This window comes from Penicillium alfredii (genome assembly GCF_028826965.1).
Source record: "Penicillium alfredii strain IBT 34128 chromosome Unknown utg000005l_segment0_segment0, whole genome shotgun sequence".
In the NCBI taxonomy this organism is placed as follows: domain Eukaryota; kingdom Fungi; phylum Ascomycota; class Eurotiomycetes; order Eurotiales; family Aspergillaceae; genus Penicillium; species Penicillium alfredii.
The window spans coordinates 336,810-358,251 of NW_026622702.1; the positions used below are offsets into that span (position 1 = coordinate 336,810).

The 21,442-nt window shown below is 51.9% G+C and overlaps 8 protein-coding genes across 8 annotated transcripts; 4 read left to right on the top strand and 4 right to left on the bottom strand.

Annotated features, from left to right (window-relative positions):
• Positions 1–198: 198 nt before the first annotated feature.
• On the top strand, positions 199–1,557 carry NUU61_003554 (uncharacterized protein; the record flags this gene model as incomplete). Its single annotated transcript, XM_056654136.1, has 1 exon — positions 199–1,557. The coding sequence occupies one exon, from the start codon at positions 199–201 to the stop codon at positions 1,555–1,557; it is 1,359 nt and encodes a 452-aa protein (XP_056512163.1).
• Positions 1,558–2,157: 600 nt separating this feature from the next.
• On the bottom strand, positions 2,158–2,925 carry NUU61_003555 (WW domain protein; the record flags this gene model as incomplete). The annotated part of the gene is made up of 2 exons (XM_056654137.1): positions 2,158–2,258; positions 2,346–2,925. 2 exons carry the CDS (start codon positions 2,923–2,925, stop codon positions 2,158–2,160), a joined length of 681 nt encoding a protein of 226 aa, XP_056512164.1.
• Positions 2,926–4,182: 1,257 nt separating this feature from the next.
• Positions 4,183–6,786, bottom strand: NUU61_003556 (uncharacterized protein; the record flags this gene model as incomplete). Its single annotated transcript, XM_056654138.1, has 9 exons — positions 4,183–4,246; positions 4,303–4,489; positions 4,540–5,704; positions 5,754–5,831; positions 5,882–5,953; positions 6,003–6,110; positions 6,159–6,174; positions 6,262–6,264; positions 6,317–6,786. The coding sequence occupies 9 exons, from the start codon at positions 6,784–6,786 to the stop codon at positions 4,183–4,185; spliced, it is 2,163 nt and encodes a 720-aa protein (XP_056512165.1).
• A 1,891-nt stretch (positions 6,787–8,677) lies between these two features.
• On the top strand, positions 8,678–12,170 carry NUU61_003557 (aromatic acid exporter family protein; the record flags this gene model as incomplete). The annotated part of the gene is made up of 7 exons (XM_056654139.1): positions 8,678–8,721; positions 8,772–8,873; positions 8,927–9,211; positions 9,273–10,941; positions 10,995–11,084; positions 11,143–11,975; positions 12,065–12,170. 7 exons carry the CDS (start codon positions 8,678–8,680, stop codon positions 12,168–12,170), a joined length of 3,129 nt encoding a protein of 1,042 aa, XP_056512166.1.
• Positions 12,171–12,451: 281 nt separating this feature from the next.
• Positions 12,452–13,647, bottom strand: NUU61_003558 (magnesium transporter CorA family protein; the record flags this gene model as incomplete). The annotated part of the gene is made up of 2 exons (XM_056654140.1): positions 12,452–13,037; positions 13,112–13,647. The coding sequence occupies 2 exons, from the start codon at positions 13,645–13,647 to the stop codon at positions 12,452–12,454; spliced, it is 1,122 nt and encodes a 373-aa protein (XP_056512167.1).
• Positions 13,648–16,114: 2,467 nt separating this feature from the next.
• NUU61_003559 (anoctamin family protein) lies at positions 16,115–18,556 on the top strand (the record flags this gene model as incomplete). Its single annotated transcript, XM_056654141.1, has 4 exons — positions 16,115–16,208; positions 16,273–16,426; positions 16,488–16,782; positions 16,856–18,556. 4 exons carry the CDS (start codon positions 16,115–16,117, stop codon positions 18,554–18,556), a joined length of 2,244 nt encoding a protein of 747 aa, XP_056512168.1.
• Positions 18,557–19,047: 491 nt separating this feature from the next.
• On the top strand, positions 19,048–20,529 carry NUU61_003560 (uncharacterized protein; the record flags this gene model as incomplete). The annotated part of the gene is made up of 1 exon (XM_056654142.1): positions 19,048–20,529. One exon carries the CDS (start codon positions 19,048–19,050, stop codon positions 20,527–20,529), a length of 1,482 nt encoding a protein of 493 aa, XP_056512169.1.
• A 535-nt stretch (positions 20,530–21,064) lies between these two features.
• Positions 21,065–21,316, bottom strand: NUU61_003561 (uncharacterized protein; the record flags this gene model as incomplete). The annotated part of the gene is made up of 1 exon (XM_056654143.1): positions 21,065–21,316. The coding sequence occupies one exon, from the start codon at positions 21,314–21,316 to the stop codon at positions 21,065–21,067; it is 252 nt and encodes an 83-aa protein (XP_056512170.1).
• Positions 21,317–21,442: the final 126 nt, after the last annotated feature.

Below are 21,442 nucleotides of genomic sequence, written 5' to 3' on the forward strand. Positions count from 1 at the left end.
TAAGGATAGCGCCATCTTAGGGCTTAGTTTTCTTGGGGGCTGTAGTTTTCCGCTCCAATCGTGATATTATTTTTTTTTTCTATAAGAATGGGCCGTGCCTGATAATCTTGTTTTCACCTATTTTCCCTCTCCCGCCTTTCTACGTGCGATGCCATAGAATCGCTAACTCTGGACAAGTCATTGCCCAGTAATGTTCTAATGTTCTCCAGGAAGAGTGTCGCAATTTTGCTGCTCCCGCTGCTACAGGGGAGTATCGCAGGGCTCATCCCCCGAGCAGAGACATCGGGTGCGAATGGAAAAACGCCCAACATCGCCTTTTTCCGTGAAGATGTCATAGTCCCAGTTGGGCAGAAGGCCGTGGTCGAATTCGAACGCATGCCTACCGTTGGAGCCAACGTCCCGGCTTCGATCTACTCTTTGTCAACTACCGTCACGGTCCCGGCCGGTTATACTGCTGTGATCCGTACCGTGGCGGATTCGGCAGCAACAAACAGCGGTGCGCCCAAGCCCCCGCCTGCTGCAAGGACCTCTGCTTCCGCGGTGAACTCGAACTCGGCTTGGGGAGGAAGTGTGCCAGTTGCTTCATCTTCTTATAACCCTCAGGGTTCAAACACGGGTGCGCCCAAGCTCAACACCGGATCTACCAATAAAACGCCGACGTTTTCGCCCAATACCTCGACGGCAAAGATCAACAGGCCTCAACAGAGCTCTCAATCTTCTGAATCGTCTGCGCAGTCGAAAACGCCGTCTCGGGGCTCGAATCAGACCCCAACTATTACCAAGCCTCGAGGATCTATTACGCCCACCCCGACACACACCCAAACCGAGTGGCCCTGCGAGGTCTTCGGGGGTGAATACTGCCAATGCTCTTACACGGATAAGCTGGGTCAGAAACACTATACGACAATGCCGCTCCCGTCCGATGCCCAGTGTACCAAATGGAGCAAATACCCAGGTCCCACAAGCCATACCGCCGAGCACACCCCAACCCCCGTCATCATTTCCGACTACACCTCCAGCAACACCAACGGCTTCGAGGGAGTCTGGCAAAGCGCAACTCTCAAATACATGGGAGTCGACAATGGAGCAGGCACCCAGCTGCACGAAACCGAGACCATTCCTGTTGGCACCCCGACCAAGATCATTTCGACCGCTACGCCGACTGCCCATTGCGCCTATTGGCGGTACTCGGGCCCGTCGGGCGATGCGTCATGCACTTCCCAGGAGGGCACCTTCCTGGGCGTGGTTTGGGGTATTGAGCATTGGGATGTTGATCCCAAAGACTTGCAACGAATGATGAGCCTAGCTGGTTTCAACGTCCAGAGGAATACTGACCGCTGGGGTACGGTGGCATCAATCGATTTGGGCAGTGACATGCATAGCCTGCCACAGAAGATCAAAAACGCCAACGGCCCTGCTCTTAAATGCACGCAGCCTCCTCAGGACGGCCCTGACAAGTGTCCACAGGGAAGACCGCACCCGGCTGGGGAAATGAACTGGCTTCATAATACCTTCCCGAAGTTCAACATTGGTGCTTATCCGCTTGTTCCTTGGTGAGGTTCAGCCTGATCAAGAGGTGATGTAGGGGTTGGACAATTTGTTTGATACGATTATGGGATATCCACATGCTTCTCGTTTTTGGCTTATGAAGAGAGTATAGAGCTTTTAACTTCTGTTTTTTAATGTCATGACTATCGATGCTTTGATTGAGTTTACTTCATATATATGTTGGTAAATAATGTAGCTCAATGGCACAGACAAGGAAAGCCTGGAGAGTTTTCCTGCGACGCCGCGAAATTATGATAGGCAAGATCCATAGCAACGTCGACGAGGGCTGGGTAGGAATGATTCTACATCTGTGGAAGGCCAAACCAAACGCATTGTCTTAATATTGGGGCAATGACGATACCAGTACACGACAGTCAATTATCAGGAGCAAAGGCACCGAGGATATACAAGTCGGGTTCCTAAAATACGTGAAGTTCTGGTACAACAACCATAGAACACGGCAGTTTTAGATCTAGGTATGAATGATAGTATGTATTCGACCCAGTGTTGTAGTAGAACGAAGAGTGGTTTATAGGCTCGAATCACCCGAAATATATCAATAGAAATGCAAATTTCATGAATGCCGTTGTGTGGACAGGGCTAACTGATTCACCAGCCGTCCTCCTCGTACTCCTCGTAGGCATCTTCGCGGCCTTCCTCGCGGCCCTCTTCACGGGCTTCGCGCAGTTCATCCGACTCATTATCGGAGTCTGGGAGTGATATTAGCATGAATCGCCAATTGCATCAAACTCCAATCGATCCAGTATGGAAGAACAAAAGAAAGAAAAAGAACTCACCTCTCTCATGTTCAATCAACGCCCCAGCAACCCCACCAACAGCCAACCCAGCCGCACCAGCAGCAAGATACTTGCCAGCATTACTGGACTTCTTCTCTTCCTGAGGCGGATAATACGGCGAGCCCCCAGCACCACGGTCATAGGGCGACGCCGCAGGCATAGGCGGCGGGCCCGGCGGTGGCGCGTAGTACTCGGCAGCCTGCGGCGGGGGCACGCTGCGCGAACTATCATAGCCGCCACCGTAGGCAGGGCCCTGGAACGGCGGCTCCCACTGCGAGCGGCCGGTGCCCTCCTCGACGAAGAAGGCGCGGCGGGCATTCGGCTCCCATTCTTGCGTCCAGCCGGCGGGCAGAGGGGGTGGGGGGCCTGGTGGTGGGCGGGCTAGTGGGGGTGGGGCGCTGTAGGGACCGCGTTCGTAGGGTGGTCGGTCGTAGGGTGGGCGCTGCTCATAGGGGGGTCGGTCGTAGGGTGGGCGCTGCTCGTAGGGGGGTCGGTCGTATGGAGGCCGGTCGTAGCTGGCTGGGGGGCGGTCGTAGGCTGGGCGGGCGTAGGGGTCGCCGTAGGGAGGGGCGTAGGCCATGTTGGGATAATAGAGAGAGAGAGAGAATAAAAGAGAATGATAGGAAGAGTAAGAAGAAAAAGGAGAAAAGGAATATGGAAAGATTGCCAACAAGAACAACGGGGGGCAGCCGGTTTTATAACAAAACAGACACCAATACAAAAAGCAATGTATACCAGGAATCTGGAGTCGGCTGCATTTATGTATGAGAAATATATTTCGACCCTATTATTATTATTATTATTTCCCCTCCAACATTTTCCGCCCACAACCGAAAGGGCCTCCACATCCACCAGGAATAGTTGAACATCGGCTAGTCACTAAAGCGCAACGGCGCGTTCCAGCGTATCCACCGAGGGAAGAGTGGAGAACAGCCTGTCAGTTAGCGCTGGACAGCGTTTCGCTACAGGGAAAGGAACATGGGCCGGACCGACTAGGCAGATGCAATCCGTTAGGTACCTACGGGGATATACAAGCGGGAAGGAAGCCGTGTATCTCAGCCAAGATAAAGCAATGCAATTACATATACAGCCCCAGGGAAAAGCAAGACGCCCCAATTCATGCCAAAAAATAGGTGTCAGCCCACAGATTGTGTGACAGCGTAAGACGGCAGCTCGAGAAGAGGGGCGGTTACATTGCACCGAACATTGCGAAATATTGCGCCGATCTGAACTCCTGATCGGCTGGGCTCCACCGAGTCAGCGAGCTTGACTCTTCGGTTTGTTTATAGCCCTTCCTATCCTCCTCCCTTGTTATGGTTGCTCGCTTTTAGAGAGAAGGCTTTGGAAACAAGGTCGATAGCTGAAAAACCAGCAAGTTACATTTGTAAAAACAGGACGCCCGAGGGTGGAGAAAGATGCATGGCAGGAACATTCTGATTACTTGACCCTACAAGGCCCCGATGCAGAGCCACATCGTGGCGCAGGAACTCAGCCACTGATAGTGGCACACGTGGCGCATCCACTGCTATATTACATACTACAGGGCTACTACAAGGCTAGTATGACACTACTGGATTAGTGGCTACACGGATGACTGTTGGAAACATGTCCAGACCATAGACACTGCCCCTCATGTATTGTGTACGAGAGTCCACTCTCAAACTCATATCCCCATAGAGCAATACCAAAACAGAATGACGATCAACTAGCCAAGCGGAATTCTCCACTGAAGATAGTCCAGTGAGACTCGAACCCACCTCCCAAGACATGCACTCCATGCAGAGATGCAGCAAAGGGGGCACAGAAGTCAAGAGCGAGTCCGGAGATGCTTTATCGATCAGGGGTCCGACCCGGCCAGATTGCTCGACTCCGCACTGTTCGGGTAGAAGAAGGCAGCCAGTCTGGAAGCAAAGAGTTAGCCAATGGCCCAATCTTCAACAGGGCCAACCGAACTTACGCGATAATCACATAGGCCGCTATTAGCAGGGCACCCTCGAGGTAGTTGCTTCGGCCGTCCAAAACTAAGAAGTTGACCACAAAGGCAGTCACAAAGAGACAGATGGTTTCAAAGAGCGTGAAGTATAACGACATGTCTTTGTCCATGCACCAGCCCAGGATGACGACCAGCGGAGTGACAAAAATAGCTAGGATGCGTTAGACATGACCTGAAAATTGACAGCAACACAGAACGTACCGATTTGGATACTACTTCCGACAGAAACACCAATGGACAGATCCATCTTGTTCTTGGTGGCGACACTGACCGCAGTGACATGCTCCGCGGCATTCCCCACAATTGGCAGAATAATCAGACCGATAAAGGCCTCGCTGACGGGCGAGCTGGAAATCATCTCGGGGATGGCGTCCACCAGGAATTCAGCGCAGACCGCCACCAGGCCCGTCGACAGCAACAGCATGACTACGGCCGCTGTGCGAGACATCTCGGGCTCTGGATCCTCCTTGGTGGTGTCCATGGCCGCAACTTCAGTACTGACGGGTGCTCGAGCGGCACCTCGGGCAAACTGGACGGCATTGCCCACCGGTGGCGCACGGTTCATGTGTGCAGGAAGCGAGTTACTGCGAGAAAGACCCGGGCGCGAAGCAGCGACACCGAGACGCGGCGATTGTGCGGGCGATTGAGAGCTAAAGACGGTATTGGACAACAGCGATGGAATTGGGCCGAACGGCGAGCGTCGCCGCTGTTCGTTATCTTTGGCTTCTGCGAGCCCGGCAATGTTGGGTGCAGTTGCAAAGCCTTTCATCGGTGGTCGAGAAGCGATCTCCTCGGGCGGAGGATCGGCGTGATTAAGGGTCTGTTTCTTGGCTCGCTCGGCTCTTTGGGCCCGACGCTTCTTCCGTTCTCGCTTCTTTGCCTTCTGGGTATCCTTGTTGCTACCCAGACGACTCAGCGCGAGGCCAAAGTCCCGAGAGCGAACCTCAGAGGATTGATGCGCGTCGTCGTCGGCATCATAGCGATTCTCATCACCAAAATCGACCGCACAGGAGTCGTCTTTGCTTCCAATCGAATTTCCCACAGAACTCTGATTCTCGTTGGACATGGCCAAGGCCTTCTTCTGGACCGATTGGCGGGACGTAGTTCCCTTGGAGCTAGTACTGGATTTGCGGTGTCGGCGGTACTTCATGGCCCGCTTGATTCGTTTGGCAGTGGTCCATGAGGTCGTCGTGTCCGCTGATTCGTCACTGGAGCTGGTAGAAGAGTCGGACGAGCTGTTCATGAACTCCGCCAGAACACCAGGATGAGACTCCTCATCAATAATGCGCTGGGGAATACTGGCGTAGAGGTATGCATGCGACTTGAGCTGGAAGATGATATACAGGATGTACACCAAAAGCAGGACCTGGGTGTATAAGCTTGTGATCCTTTTTCGTGGCGACAATGATCCTTACCACACTAGTGCCTCGGCTAACCTTCAGTGTCTGCCGGTCTGCATTGGCACTGTTTGACCACGATGCGTGGAACGCAGTCTGTCACTATCAGCGATATCCTCGGGAAAATATTTAATATAATCACTGACCGGCAGCAAGAGACTCGTAACACTCAAACTGAGTAAGCAAGCACTCATCTGGGTCACGGTGCTGTTGTAGATCTGGAGAAGGTTAGACCCACATTCCAAGGGGAATTTTGTTATGTTGCACCTGTTCTTGGAAACGAAGACCGCCCAACAAGAAAGCCATGCCCAGAATCAAGAGCAGGTTTGCCAAAATGGAGCCAAGCAGGGAGGCTTGAACGATGCGGATTTCATTCTGAGACTTGTCAGCTGCCAGCCATGCAAGTGATGTAGTTGCGCATACCTTGACTAGGGCAATACTATAGCCAGTTTCCCCATTAGCAGTGTCCTTGAAACCAGGCAATCCTCGGTGATCCAGCAGGAAAAAGAAAAAACAGTCAACTTACATGCTGTTTTCGAAGGTTAGCAACTATCTCCTTCACAAGAGAGACAGGGACATACAAGATGATCAGCTCCACTGCATTGCCAAAGGTAACATTGATCAGGGCACCAATGGTATCACCCAGGCGACAAGCAACACTCTCAGTGGCATGGCTCAACAGTCCAGCCAGGGGAATAATAGCCACAGCATTCATCGCGAAGACAACAGCCGGGTTGAGACCAGCAGCCTTGACGGCGATACCAGCCGGCACAAAGACCAGCAGGACATTGACCCAGCTGTGGCAGAGGGCATTTTTGGTATGGGTGTAGAACCGGCCACATCCATTGCGCATGCGGATGAGCGGTCCTGGTTTCGAGTTCTTGTCTTCCTCGGGCCCCGGGGCAGGGCCCTCTGCTGGCGTATTCACTTGTCCATCTTGAGGGGGTTTCTCGGTCTGGCTGACGGGCCGTTTTGTAGATTGGTTTTGGAAGCCAGTCGAGGACGCGTGAGCTTTCGCCCACGAGTGAATCCGGTCTGTGGAGAGAGGCATGGTCAGCAAAAAAGTGGAGCGGTGATAAGGGCTGCATGGAGGGAGAAGAGAAAGAGAGAAAACAAGGTACGAACATACGCATGTATTTCAAGAACCAGAAGCTGATTCAACACAAGGCCACAAGCCTGGAGAGTTGCAGGTGAAGTAAGAAAGCAGAGAAAGAGGAAAAGAAAGAAAGAAAGCACGATGGCTCTGGGGCGATAGGGGGATGGGCCAGACTTATTTATCGGGAGCTTGGCAGGCTTGGCGATTGAATGGCCATTAATAGTATGAATCTCACTCAGATGATTCTGGTGATATTACAATCTTACTATTTTCTAGTGGAAATAGAGTGAGCGATATTCTACACTCTAGTATTGATTATATTGATTATTTCTATCCCCCCCCCCCCCTGCGCAATGATCCCCTACACAAGAATGTTGACGACCTCTGCCCTGACAGAAAACGCCTCGTTTGCATTCTTGGCCTCGCGTTTGCTTCGTCACGCCCCCTAGCATTGGTGATATCACTATATATTGGTATATCAACTGCCTCACAGCTCGAATGACGCGTTCATAGTAAGTCTGCCCCTTATAGGGTTGGTAAGGTTTGCTGGCAGGGAATCCGGATCCGCAGTGCGTCTGGGACTATCGGGAATCCGCAGATCTGATTGGCTGAGAGTCCACACGATCGACGTGTCTTGTGCGAAGTTGTTTTGCCTGCCTGAGGCTGCAGAAGTCTTCTACTCTGCTAACCTCAACTGGCCCTGATCTCTCCTGAGATTGATATTTCCATCAACTTGCCCTGTGGGATCTCGAGATGCCTTCCCTGTGCAACATGAGTTCCGCCACAGCACCATGACATCGTCTGGGATAGATCACATGATGTCATTGTTGAACGTACCCTAGAAGCCTTTGAGGGGAAACTGATGATTCGCTTTTATCTTGCCATTTCCGGGTTTCCAGGTCTCCGGGGTCTTTCCAGTCAACCGTGGCAAGCCCCACTGTGTCTCTGGGCTGTGACTGTGGCTGTGCTGGCCATTGCCACAGTTTCTATTTGCGACATGGACTTCGGGATTCATCTATTGCCTGCTTATGGATTGGTGTGGCTTGGCTGTTGGTATGGAGCGCTGATGATTGATTGAAATTCTGATTCGAGCTGACCATGAAAAGTGCACTGGGCAAGGCAGTCATTATGAAGTCAGGCTATAATGTCACTCTATATTTATGAACATGGATGACCCGTCGGATAATACAGTTTTCCGAAACATACAAAAAAAGCGATGTAAAATGATATTCAAATGTGCCAACGGAAAATAAAGGATACATCTATCGGGGAGAATAATTGCCAAGTCAACTAGCGGCAAATATTTCTGCCGCCAGACTTGGACGTGACAGCGAACAGCATATCGAACCAACTCGATGCAAATGCCAAATCCAGGCCTAAATAGCTTATGCTTTATGCTTCAATGCTATCAGGTAAATTAATAGGCAATAGATCTAGAGTAATGGAAAACGCATTGTATATATCACGTGATATTAAAATAATCACCATAGCGGACTTGGAACCAACCAGCGTTACTCACATTGTTGCTAAAAAGTGATTCCCTTTGCATCTGCGGCAGCGAAATTGAATCTGCACGAGGGATGAAGATGTGAGAACACCCTGCTCCGATATTTCTCTGCCATTCCTATCGGCACTTGGTCTCGGCACGGGCGAATTACGGCAACCCGATCCGAATGCAGCCACTTTCCCGACAGTCGAAATTGTGCCATCTCTTCACTTTTGAAGTACCGATTGAAATTATCGTCTGGCTCAGTGATATGCAATATTGAGCTAGACCGAGTCATTGTGTTTGCAGCATCGACCTGGATGCACTACGGTCTATTTCGATGACCACTAGAGCTGGGACATGGCCCAGCAAAAACCCCATAAATCTCGGCTCGGGAGGCTCAGGTATATCAACCATCATCAACACCACAAAAGTATGTTAACACTCCATGCAGCTGGCTTAATCCATCAAAATGGTGGGCCAAACTCGAGCTAGACTCTCGGACCGTGCTCATGATGCTGAAAGGGGCCTTGGCGCCGACTATCACCATTGCCATGTAAGGCTGCAGAAACATTTTATCATTTAAAAATGATGCTAATGTTTTTGAAGATGCCAGTCTGATGCCATCTCCAACATCACAACGACCATCGGCTATTTATCAGCCTTGATCTCCGTCTTATCTCAAGGCTTGATGCCGCGGGCGAAGTTCATGAAAATCATGTTCTTCGATCTGGTGTCGGTCTGTGTGTCAGCGTCACTTTTCTGTCTGGCTGTATTTTGCTCGGTCAAAGCACGAGAGCATAATTTACCCGCCGGCGCCAGTGAAAGTGACCGGAATGGATTCAGCAGTGACGCCTGTGCCGTCTCCGCCATATGGCTGATTTTCATGATCTGGTATGCAGTGACATCTTGATTCTAGATTCTAAACGTATACTGATGCATATATTGGGATCAGGACTGCCAATTCACTGCGCGCACTCCGACCCATCGAATTGCAAGACCCCATGGTTGCATTTTCTATTTTCGCGTCTGTCACCATTACCCGCGGAGACATGTTCACCACTCTGACCGAGGGCTTTGAATTTATATCACGACTTTTGAAGGGATTTATGATCGGGTTCGCTATTGCAGCTGGCGTCTCACTGCTCATCTTGCCTATCACCAGCAGGGGCAATGTCTTCCACGACATCAAAGGCCATGTGACCGCAGTAGAAGAAGTGCTGCAGTCACAAATCTCTTTTTCCACGGACAGCTCTGCCACAGGACTTTTCTCAGAAAAGGGTCTACTTCGAAGAGCACGGACCGTCATGAGTACGCAGGACGCACCGAACGAGGGTGAAAGTGATCAGCAGACAAAACAAAGACAGCTGCAGACATCGATGACCAAGCTCAATGGCCTACACAGTAAACTACACGCAGACCTGTTCTACTCCAAGGCCGAGATCGCCTGGGGCAAGCTGTCAGCCGACGATCTGAGCGCGATCACGGCTCGAATGCGAAGTCTCCTCCTTCCACTCTCTGGAATGTCGATGCTGCCGGAGATCCTGGAGATGATAATCAAGAATGAAGGACCGCGCGGCGACGACGTGGCCGACGCAGACGACAAAGGGGCCCTGAAACATTCGGAGATCGAGAAGCTAGTGGAGATGCTGCATGAGAGGCTCGTCCATTCCTCAAAGCTTGTGACCCTGGGGCTCCACTATTTTTTATTGGCATTGGAGCTTAGCACTCCCAAGCATTGGGACAGGCACGCAAAGTCTCAGCTTAGCGGCTCGGGTGCCAGGGACGAAGAAGCAAGGGGCGAAACTCTATGTCCTTTGCAGTCCGATTTCCCGTCGCGGTTCAAGCGCGAGCTGCATCGCTATTACTCGCGACGGAAGCACCTGCCCGAGACGCTGGCGTCACTTGAGGCATTTTCGGGCACTGAGAACCCGGTCGGCGTGGCCCCTGGACCGGCATCGCGAAGGATCGCAGCTGATCCCGATGTGCGACAGGAATTTTTCTTGATTTTGTATATAGGCCATCTCCAGGATGATCTTTTGAACGCGACGCTGCAGTTGGTGCAGTTTGCGGACAGCAAAATCGCCGATGGTACCATGAAACGTAGCAGACTAATCTTTCCCAAGCAGAGATCCATCCGGGCATGGCTTTTTCTCAGCTCGGACAAAAAAGAATCTGAAACCCAGTCGGAGCGCAGGCAATCATCTAATGTCGATCCTTCGACTATCCATCGAGATTCTACGGCGGCAAAGTTTCCAGACCCCGAGCATCTCCCGCCAGAGAACATTTGGGAGAAAGGGAGCACGGTATTGCGGACGATTTCTCATGCCATCAAATCTGAGCAGAGCATCTTTGGATTCCGCGTTGCTGCGGCGTCGTTTTCTGTGGGGATTCTCGCCTTTCTGCACCAAACACAAGATTTCTTCATTCGCCAACGATGTATCTGGGCGATGATTGTGATCGTCATTGGGATGAATCCTACCAGTGGACAGACCATGTTCGGGTTTATTGCCCGCATTGCGGCGACGGTGATATCGCTTGTGCTTAGCTTGGTTGTGTGGTATATCGTTGACGGCAAGACGGCTGGCGTAATCGTCTTCCTCTACATTGCCAATGTATTCGAGGTATGATGATCGAGTTCTTTACAAGATACAGGTACTAATACGGACATGAACAGTATTACTTCTACGTCATGGTGCCGCAGTACTTTGGCGCATCAATCATATCCATCGTTACGCTGAACGTGATTGTCGGGTATGAGCTACAAGTATGTACAGCCTTGATTTTACCAGGTCACTTCAAAGCTCAATAATAACACACAAAAGGTCCGCAAGCTAGGAATCCCACTCGCCGAATCAAACGGCCAACCATACTACCCAATCTACCTCTTCGGGCCCTACAAACTGGCAGCAGTGGCAGCAGGTTGCGCGATATCTTTTTTCTGGGTGATTTTCCCATATCCAATAACAGCGAAATCACAACTCCGCAAGCTCCTGGGTCGGAGCCTGTTCGTGCTAGCCCGGTTCTACAGCTGCATGCACGCGACAATCGAACTGTGGCTGAGCAACGAACTGGGAAGCATTGAAGATACGCACTCGCCTGCCGCCGAGCTCCAAGGATCGAGACACAGGGTCTTCAAAGAGGAAATGATGCTGCTGACAGGGCTGCGGATGCACAGCCATTTCAGCACCTTCGAGCCCGCAGTCGGGGGCAAGTTTCCTAAGGAAATCTACGACAACATCATCTCGGAGATCCAGTGCATTCTCACAAGCATGTCGCTTATGGCACACACCACGCAGAGCCTTGATGCATTTTCCATGGAGTCAGACTCAGACGACGCTACTCCTGATACAGCTGCTCTGCCAGGAAACGAAAATAGATGGAAGACCCAACTATCCGAAATCGCCCTGGCATCCACGGACTTCAACTCCCACTGCATCACCTCCCTGCTATGCCATTTATCCGCCTCCATCACCAACGCCCAACCTCTACCACCGTACCTCTCCACTCCAGACTCATTCCCACTCGCTCGGCAGATGCAAAAGATCGACGACGAGTTGCTCAGTATTCGACACGTGGCGGATCCGGCCTTCTCGGCGTTTGTGTCGTTGGAAGTGCTGCGCTCTGTTGTGAGCTTTAGCTTGCAGGACCTGCTCGAGTATGTTGACTTCTTATCTTACCGCTTCTCTTTTCTGTCGTGATGTGACTGGAATATGTGGATTTGCAGTGCTGACATCGCATATATAGGAATGTGAAGAAGTTGGTTGGTGAACTCAACTTTGATTTGCATTTTAGGGAGTCCCAACGCTATGCTGAGTCGTCGAGGTTGATGTCTAGTTTCCGTGAGGGGTAGCTGGTATATATAGCATGAATGCTGAAAATTGAACAAGCTTACAGGCTTATGTGGGAATTGCCATGCTCGTTGTACATTTGAAGCAATCATAAATAATGCGTGAGTGAGGTACATAGATGACATGCCTATCCGAAGATATAATCCTGTAGATTTAAATATAAGCAATGTGGTATTTCTATCACGAATATAGATGTGCCTTCACGGTCGAATACTCGAAAGCCGGTGAGACAAGTCATGCAGAAGCATATGAGTACCCGGTAGTCTATATCTCAAATTCACATCTACAAGAGCTTGAATCTATTGGCTGCAATGATACTAAGCACCATAAAAGCCGCAAACACCCCCAAAATACTGAAAAACCACGCCAGACCAGATGTCTCCTCACCAGGCACAGGAACATTCATGCCAAAGAGACCAGTCACCAAGTGACACGGGACGAAGATAGTCGCCAGGACGGTGACCTTGCTCAGCCCAGAGTTGACCGTCAGACTAATCCGAAGATTAGTAGCACTCAGCTGGGCCAGACAGTTGGCCTGTGATCGGCCGATGATCTCGTCAATGTGGTTGAGCGTCGACAGGGTCGTCACTAAGTGGTCTTGCACGTCGCCCAGATACAGGAGCAGATCGCCGTCCGGGAAGACGGGGTGCTTGTCTGGGGCTTGGCAGCGCTTGACGAAGCCGTTGAGGACGTCGACTTTGCCGTGCAGGCAGCGGATGATGTGGGTGATTTTCTTGCGGAGTACGTCGACTTGCGGGATGAGCTCCTGTACGTCGTCGATGCGTGCGATGAACACCTGGTCTTCGATGGCCTCGGACTCGCGCTCTGCGGCCCGGGTAAAGGGCTCGAAGCTGTCGATGATGTCGTCTCTGCGATTGATGCATCAATTTCACATTCCTTCAACCAGAACTTGAATAGATATCTCAACAGAGGCAGCACTTACATCACGGCATAGCAGATCCAGTCGCTCGACAAAATAGAAGGATCATGCATTTTGCGAATCCGGTCGCGCACCCGACTGACATGCGAACAGCCACTCGGCGAGAAGGTCACCACGCCATACTGAAAGACGAGGATGTACAACTCAGCCGACGAGGGAATACCCGGGCGGTCATCATCACCCGTCGAGCGAGTCACGAGAGTCTGGAACGAGATCAAATAGTAGTTCCGAAACACATCGACCTTCTCACGGCGCTCACGGGTGGCAATGTCCTCCGCGGTCAGGGGGTGAATCGAGAAGATCTCCGCAACGGTATCGACATCTTCCTCGGTGGCGTCGCAAATGTCGAGCCACCAGACGGGACGGTTGGGATCCGGGCGACTCTTCTGCTTCTCCTGGAAGATGTGGTCAAGGTTCCCGTCTGGAAAGAGACCCTCCCAGGTTGAAGAGAAGACGGCCTGCTGTGTCTTCGAGGAGAAGAAACTGAAGCGGTCCGGCGGGGGCAGGTCCACCTGCTTCTTTTCGTCTTGCACTTCCATTTTTTACCGGTGGAATGCAACCTGTTGACGGGAGGGGCGATGTTCCGATTGATCATCTGATGCCATCGGAGATTTGAAGGTTAACTTGGGCGGATGTCGTTTCCGTTGGCCGCGGGTGCTCATAGGTGACGACTAGTTCACTCAGTCCATCCTAGTTCTTAAGGTGCTGGGGTGGCTTGCGAGCAAAAGAAAGAATCTCTGTAAGGTGGAATGAACAAATCCCGTGAGTGGTCTTCATGGGTGTGAAGTGATCAAGGCAAAGCGAAAAGAAGGGGAAGAATGCAACCCAAGGGCAGACTGCCCAGCCCTACCCGCTCGAACCCCATGCAGCACCCACGAAGTGGACAGGAGAGTGTTTTTCGCGACCAATGAAAATTATGCCTGGCGAGAAATCCGGGGCCTTACCGTAGGGCGCTTTTCCTCGGAGCATCGCCGGGTGAAAAATCTGGCATCGGTTAGGTCGTTCCGACGGTGGAGACTTGCCAAGCAGCTGCTTTTCGGAGATTGTCATATAGGAATGAGGGTTAATGTCAAGTTAGTTGATTTAGTTGATATGTATGATTTTCATCAGGGATTCTCCCGATTGTCTTAATTCCAACCTTGTGTATATCGTGCGAAGTATACCATCCAAGTATGTAGACCAATCTTGTATGCCAACTAGAATCACAAAAACCCGCCGGACCGACATTCATGTGAATATCCCATCGGAAGATATAGAAATCCCGCTTCAATAATAAAGAGATGAGTCGCCCAGCAACTTCAATTCCCAGGCCCAACCGGGTTGACTCGTATTTTCCGTGGACGCCTGAGCAATGCGTGAAATGATCAGAATATGGCATATCTGGAATATGTAGTCAGTGCCGAGCAACCACCAACAGATTATCTTTGAACATAATGTGGTTTCTACCTCTAGTTCTCCGAGTGCTTTGCAATTCCGTGCTCACGGTCGAGGGTATAGGATTTCCGAAGCCGGGGATAGAGAATCGCAAAAAAGACAATTACAGCCAACAGTATAAAAAAGGTGGGTAGGAACATGAAGGTGAAGAGAACCACGCTCAGCCCGAAGGTCACATTCTGGCCGTGGAGGAATCGGCGAGCCATGATGTCCAGCACCGTAGTGAACATGGGATGCCCAGTTGCCAAGGAGCAAAACAATGGGGGTTGATTGGGGTCCAGAGGAGCGAATTGGCAGATTCATCTACAAATTCCCAGCCCCGGTCGCAGCCATCCTTTCCCCATATATACACGCCGTGGAAGCGCCGGATATCCCATTGTGCACCGCCAGCATGGGCTATGGATATGGCTACACCGTTCCACCAGCCAAAAAAAAGGAAGGAAAAGGGATTTCCACATTTCCAAATGTTGGTGCCTGCGGAATTGGCATGCTCTTTCGGCTTGGCGATGAAAGCTATAATTAACAATATCCCTAGATGTAATAGACGAAATAATAGAATAATGGAATCCCCATAATCATGACGAGCATATTCATATTTTACCACTATGATCTGACACATTCCTCCCGCCAATAGTTGAATTCAGCCTCGCGTCAGTTCCAAATCTTCCCCGAATACCTTCAGGCAGCAGCATTTTTGGTCCCCGCCCCCTGCCAAGCAGAGATTGGGAAAGTTCGCTGCTTCCCATGGATTCTCCGGACTTTTGGCCATAGTCCGGGTCTTGTGAATCCCTACGATATCCTGTTTTCACCGCCCCTGCGAATTGACCCATCCACAAACAAGCAAGGGGGGGAAACAAAGGCCAATAAATAGTACATAGGACGGGGAGTGGGGCAGTCTCGTGCAATGACGGTGGCCGACAGTTTAGCGTGGTGGATTTATTCCCAAGGCCCCTCGGCCAGTTGGCAGGCATCGTGCAGGTGTGTGGTGCCACAATTCGAGGGCTGCAGATGCATCTTTTCAAGTGAAGAATTAGGTTCCTGCACGGAAGAAAACCCTGATTGTTTTCGGGGACAACGGAGGCTCCAAGTTTCTGGTATTCAAGGATTCCCAGGTGTCTTTGTTGAGTGACGAGGGTCGCGTAATCACCGCCTCGTAGGGCTGAAGCTTGGCCCGTGGGTCATCTCCCTCTTGGAAACCAGCTCCATCAAAGGAGGGTTGGTGTGTAATTCGCATGTTCAGAAAGGCCGGATAAGATATAGTGCGCTGGTTCAATAACAGCCTTCTTTGGCAGAGGGTGGACTGGTGTTGGATGCGCGATGAGATCAACGGATCAGCGACCGGTGGACAGGGTAAGACTGTGCCCATTGCCTCATTGAGCCGTGGTGGAACCGGCTAGTAACACGAAATCTCCCCACATTTTCCCTCTGGGCATTCCTTGTCTTCTCCAATTTCCGATTCTTGGAGTTGAGACAGTTTCTCCCAATGCCAACTTTGCCCAGCTAAAGGGACACCGATCTGGTCGTTGCTGGTGATTGTCGTGTACCTGTCAGCCCATTTCCAGCTCATCCAAGATGTCTTGGCTCGCAGGGTACGGCCCCGAAGACGAGGAAGAGAACGATAACCTGGGAGTGGACTGGGTGCTCAAATATGAGTTTGATGATCTCGGTAAGGAGCTGCATGGGGAGATCCTTGGCTGTAAGGCAGAGACATACTGACGTTGATCCCCCAGACCAAGCAGAAGCAATAGAGAAATACCGCACGCTCCTCCACGACTTGAACGAAGCAGGTCTTCGAGTACAAGTCCGCCATGGACATGGTGCGTCGCTGTTGGTTTGCATTCGAGTTCCCCGAGATCACCTGGGGAACATGATCCACAAGTCGAGGTGAGTGTTAGCACCTCATATTTTTGTGTCGGGCTGTTGGCTGACCTCCTGATCTCTACAGAATCAAAGACTGGCTGTTTGGAATCACCCACAGCCTGCCTGCTGGAGACCAAAACGCCATGGCCGATGCCGAAACACCGGCGGAAGAATATCGTTCGGTGTACCACGCGGTCACCTGGCAGAAGGAACTGGGTGGTGCGGGCATCACGCCGGGGTTTGGCAAGTGGGAAAACATTACCGCCTCGTTTCCACTGCATGACCGGGAGGCCTGTTCAAAACTCCTACGACAATGGAGCCGGAAGACTATGTTGACCACGAAGGACTTGGATACCATTCGTGCGCTGTTTGGGGAAAAGGTCGGTATTTCGAGTGTCTGCTTTCCATTTACATCTCGCGGGTACATATGTTAATGCTAGCTTTTCTTGACAGGTCGCTTTCTACTACGCTTTCATTCACTGCTACTCGCTGTTTTTGGTTGTGCCCGCTGCACTGGGGATCGTCGGGTGGCTATACTTGGGTCCATACTCCATTACTTATGGTGCGCTTCTCTGCATTTGGTGCATCGTGTTTGTCGAATACTGGAAGATCCGCGAGGCAGATCTCAGCTTGCGATGGGGCGTCAAGGGAGTCGGGCGATTGAAGGTCAACCGAATCCAATATAAGTGGGACAAAGAAGTCAAGGACCGCATCACAGGGCAGACCAAGCGAGTGTTTCCAGGGTGGAAACAATTCCTACGCCAACTACTCCTCGTCCCATTTGCGTCCGTCGCAGCTGTGGCACTCGGCAGCCTGATCGTTGTGACGTTTGCGTCGGAGGTGTTTATCTCAGAAGTCTACGCTGGTCCGTTCAAGGAATACTTGGAATTCCTGCCCACAGTCCTTTTCTCCTTGTCTCTGCCTGCCATCACCTCGATGCTGACGAGTATCGCCATTCGTCTGACGGACTATGAAAACTACCGCACGCAGGACCAGTACGATCTTGCCCAGACCCAGAAGACATTTGTCATGAACTTCATCACATCGTTCCTGCCGACAATCCTGACAGCATACGTCTACGTGCCTTTTGGAAAATCCATTGTTCCTCACTTGGATATCTTGCGGAGGACCGGCCTCAAACCTGAGCTGCTCAGCACCCAAAAAGAGTTCGAGGTAGACACGAACCGCTTCCAGCAAGAGGTGATCTACCTGTCAATGACAGCGCAGGTGCTCAGTTTCGGCGAGGAGATTATCTTGCCTTATATCAAACACGCGCTGTGGCAGAAATGGCGCGACTACCGGGATCGCCAGGCCGGGTTCCATCGCAAGCGCAGTGCCTCCAAGGCGGCTGATCTGCTTCTCATGGACCCGCCCGATGAAGCCTCATTCATGACCAGGCTTCGCGGCGAGGCTGATGCGGAAGAGTACAAGGTTGAAGAGGACATCCTGGAGATGTGTGTGCAGTTTGGGTATCTGGCCCTGTTTGGCGTGGCCTGGCCACTTGTGCCACTGGGATTCCTGGTGAACAACTGGTTGGAGCTGCGAGGCGACTTCTTCAAGCTCACCCTCGAGTGCCAACGCCCGCCACCCATCCGGGCGGACTCGATCGGGCCATGTCTATTGGGACTGGACTTCCTTGCTTGGCTGGGGACACTCTCAACTGCAGCGATTGTGCACGTCTACCGCGGGCCTATCTCTGAGGTGCGACTGTCCTCACTGCTGCTGACCATGTTCATCACCGAGCAGCTCTACCTCGCGGCTCGGTTTACCGCCAACGCCGCGCTGGAGAAGATCTTTTCTGGCACCATCCGTCGCGAAGAGGATCGTCGGTACGTTGTGCGGAAGAGCTTTCTCATGGCGAGCATGTCGAGGAACGGGTCTCCGGGCTCTGGGGACTCGCCGACCCGTGTGCGCCCACGGGTGCGTTTCAACGAAAAGGTCAATGTCTACAGCTCCAACACCGAGGCTATGCCTTCCCCGGGTGGCAGCCCCATACCAAGCATTGAGCAACCCCAGGACGATTTGCTGCGCGGTGATCGTGAGGCTGAATTTTGGAATGGGTCCTCGAGTGACATGACCAGCGCAGGCGCCAAACTGATTCGCGCTCTCTGCTCGTCCAAAGCAGTTGGAGTCAAGTCGTCGAAAGAGGCATAGATGCTTATATTTTCGGGATATGTATTTTTAGACTGCTTTTTTATTATAAAACAAGTGATGTTCATGATCGTGCATGGCCTGGTGCTGATGCGTTACATGATGAGGCCGCCGGTAGGGAACAGCAAAAATAAGTATTCCAAAAATCGGATAAATGAATAATGCAGATGCCTGCAGGTGGATTCGCGTAAACTCGAAAGAACAAGCAATGTGCGAGTCGATCCTCAGCCCTACAGGGCTACGCCAAGCTCCACCGGTGGAGCGATGATTGGGGATCTGCTGGTTCCCCCAATTTTGGGCTTGCGTGGCTTCTTGCCTCCCTTCACTCTCCCACTCTCCCACCTTTCCTTTCCTCTCCCCCCCCCCCCCCCCCCGTCTTCCCTTCTCAGTACCAGGCTCACCCCTGTGAGTCGGTTGTACGCAGTCTACCTACCTAGGTGGGGACAAACCGAGGCATGTAAGCTGTGGTCTCTGACATACAACCGACTCCCACCATGGCCACGCCGGCTGATTCCTCCGACACCCTCATCACCCCGTCTCCTGCCCACCACCACCACCACCGACCGTCCTCACCAAGGGCCATGACAACCGATGTCGAACTCTCCGTTCTCGAGTCCCCGCCCGTCGTCCCCAAACTCCTCCGCGAAGCCAGCGATATCACATGGCAGGAAACCTTCGAGTCCACAAAAGACCAGGTTACTTTGGTCCGTCGGCGGGGCATATTCCGGCTGCATCATCAGCAACAGTTTAAAAATAGTCTGTTGGCAAGTGTTGGCTACCTGGAGCTGGCCAATGCCGGTGACTTTGCAGCCAACGTCTGGAATGAAATTCCTGTCCCGCGGTTTGCCGCAGTGCTCATGGGCATTGGTGGTACATTGGCTTTGGCGATGGTGCTGGTTGCGGTGCAGGACTTTCGGTTGAGCTGGAAGAACGTGAAGCTGCTACGAGCCGAGAGGACCCATTTACAACGCCTGCGCCAGTATCATGACAAGAATGTGGAACTGGCCCGACTGATTGATAGTCGGCTCGGGGTCAGTGTGCGCGAGCTGGGGACAGAAATTGTGGACCGCATTGTCATGGACTTGCTGCTGGGCTTCGGGTCGATTCTCGTCGGAGTAGGGACGTTGATGGCGATTGGCGGTGCCAATCCCCGAGTCTTCAAGGCGAGCAACTTGCTTTCGGGGTACATTGGTAATGGCCTGGCTGCGTTGTTTGGACTGGCCAACGCCGCTTGGTCAGTCTGCTTGATCTATCGATTCTGGTCGCACGATGCCGCGGTTACTGCACGGGAGCCGAGCGACGACATCCGGCGCCGGCTGCACGTGCGATTCCGTCGCTTCCAGTGGCACGCCGTCGCCAATGGCTTGAATGGACTCGTGGCCGGTGCCGCCTCAATGGTGACTGCCGAGCGCTGGTGGGGCTACGTCGTGCTCATCCCATGTATTATCTCGCTGATCCTGTGCAACTATTTCTGGCGCAAGAAGTTGGGCTACGACCGACCGCTGCTTAGCGATATCTCCCCGGCAAACGTGCAGTTAACGCCCATCCTCGAGGACCTGGAGTATGTGATTGCGATACAGCGCGGTCTAGCGGACCCGGACGCATGCCTTCCGACCACGATCCTCCAACTCGACTCGTTCGAGTCGAGTCTCAATTTCATCGTCCACAACCGCATTCTCGATGCCTACTGTGAAAGTCTCGCCCGCGACAAAAAGACCAGGCATCTCCTCTCTGACATGTCAACCCAATCGAGCATCCCTGATCAAATCACCCTCACCCCCGAGATCATCCTCCGACTCTCTGCATCCTCCCGATCAAATCACACATGCCTCTTGAACCACGCCCAGAGGTTCCTGAAAAAGACGGGAGTCCGTCTCTTAATCGACCGCGAGCGACATCTGCTTGAGCTTTGGGGATTTGCCGTCTGGCAGGATCAGACGACCACCCGGACAGATACACCGGGAAGTAACAAATAGATATAGCAGACTGGTTTTTTGGGACTCTTGAGTCCTGGAGAATTATCTGTGGTTTTGTATGAACAGTCGGCGACTGGTCGCTGATATATGATGAGTGCATGGCATTGCGAAGATGTTTTCCCATAGAACATGCTGGACGTGAATCAATTAGATTTTCATATTTGCAGTGGATTAAACTAAGCCATACTCCTGCCTCCTGTCCTATCGAGTTGGGCCAACCACTCAGACAGCTTATATGAACTGGCTTCCAGTTTGAAACACTTATCTGACTCATGCTGACAGCATCTATCCATAAATATATATTCGATAGTCACACAGGAAACAACTGTATTTTCTTCAAACTTCCTGAATGGAAAAGAGTGCAAGAGCGAATCAGCTATTCAGTAAATGACATGGAAATTGACAGATGCCATATGCTCCCAGCCCAGCCACACATTCTCCTTCATCTCTCCACCACTCTGACAATCTTCAAGGACAACCTCCACTGAAAATCTCACGCCACCCAATAATGACCATCTTCCTCTGATCGAGGTATTTACTTCCGGCTGCAGCAGCACTTCTTAGCAAGGAAGCCACATCCATCGCCGGTCATATGCGAGAACCCCCGCGAGCCACAGTAATCCTCACACTTCCCAGCCCAAGCACGGCCACACGAGCTGGGGTGGTAGCAGCTGCCGCGCTGGCTGAGGTCGTTGGTGTGGACGTCGGCGTTGGCGTCGGCGTCTTCGGCTGGGGCGGCCATGATGCCGGCGGCGAGGGTGAGCAGGAGGAGGATGTTGGTTTTCATTTTGGGATTGAATAAAGGTGGAGATAGATAAGTGGATAGTAGTAGGAGTTGGTTTGTAGATATGGATGTGGAAGAGGCACTGGAGTCGAATTGTTCTTCGAGTTGTGTCTGCATGCTGAGATGGAA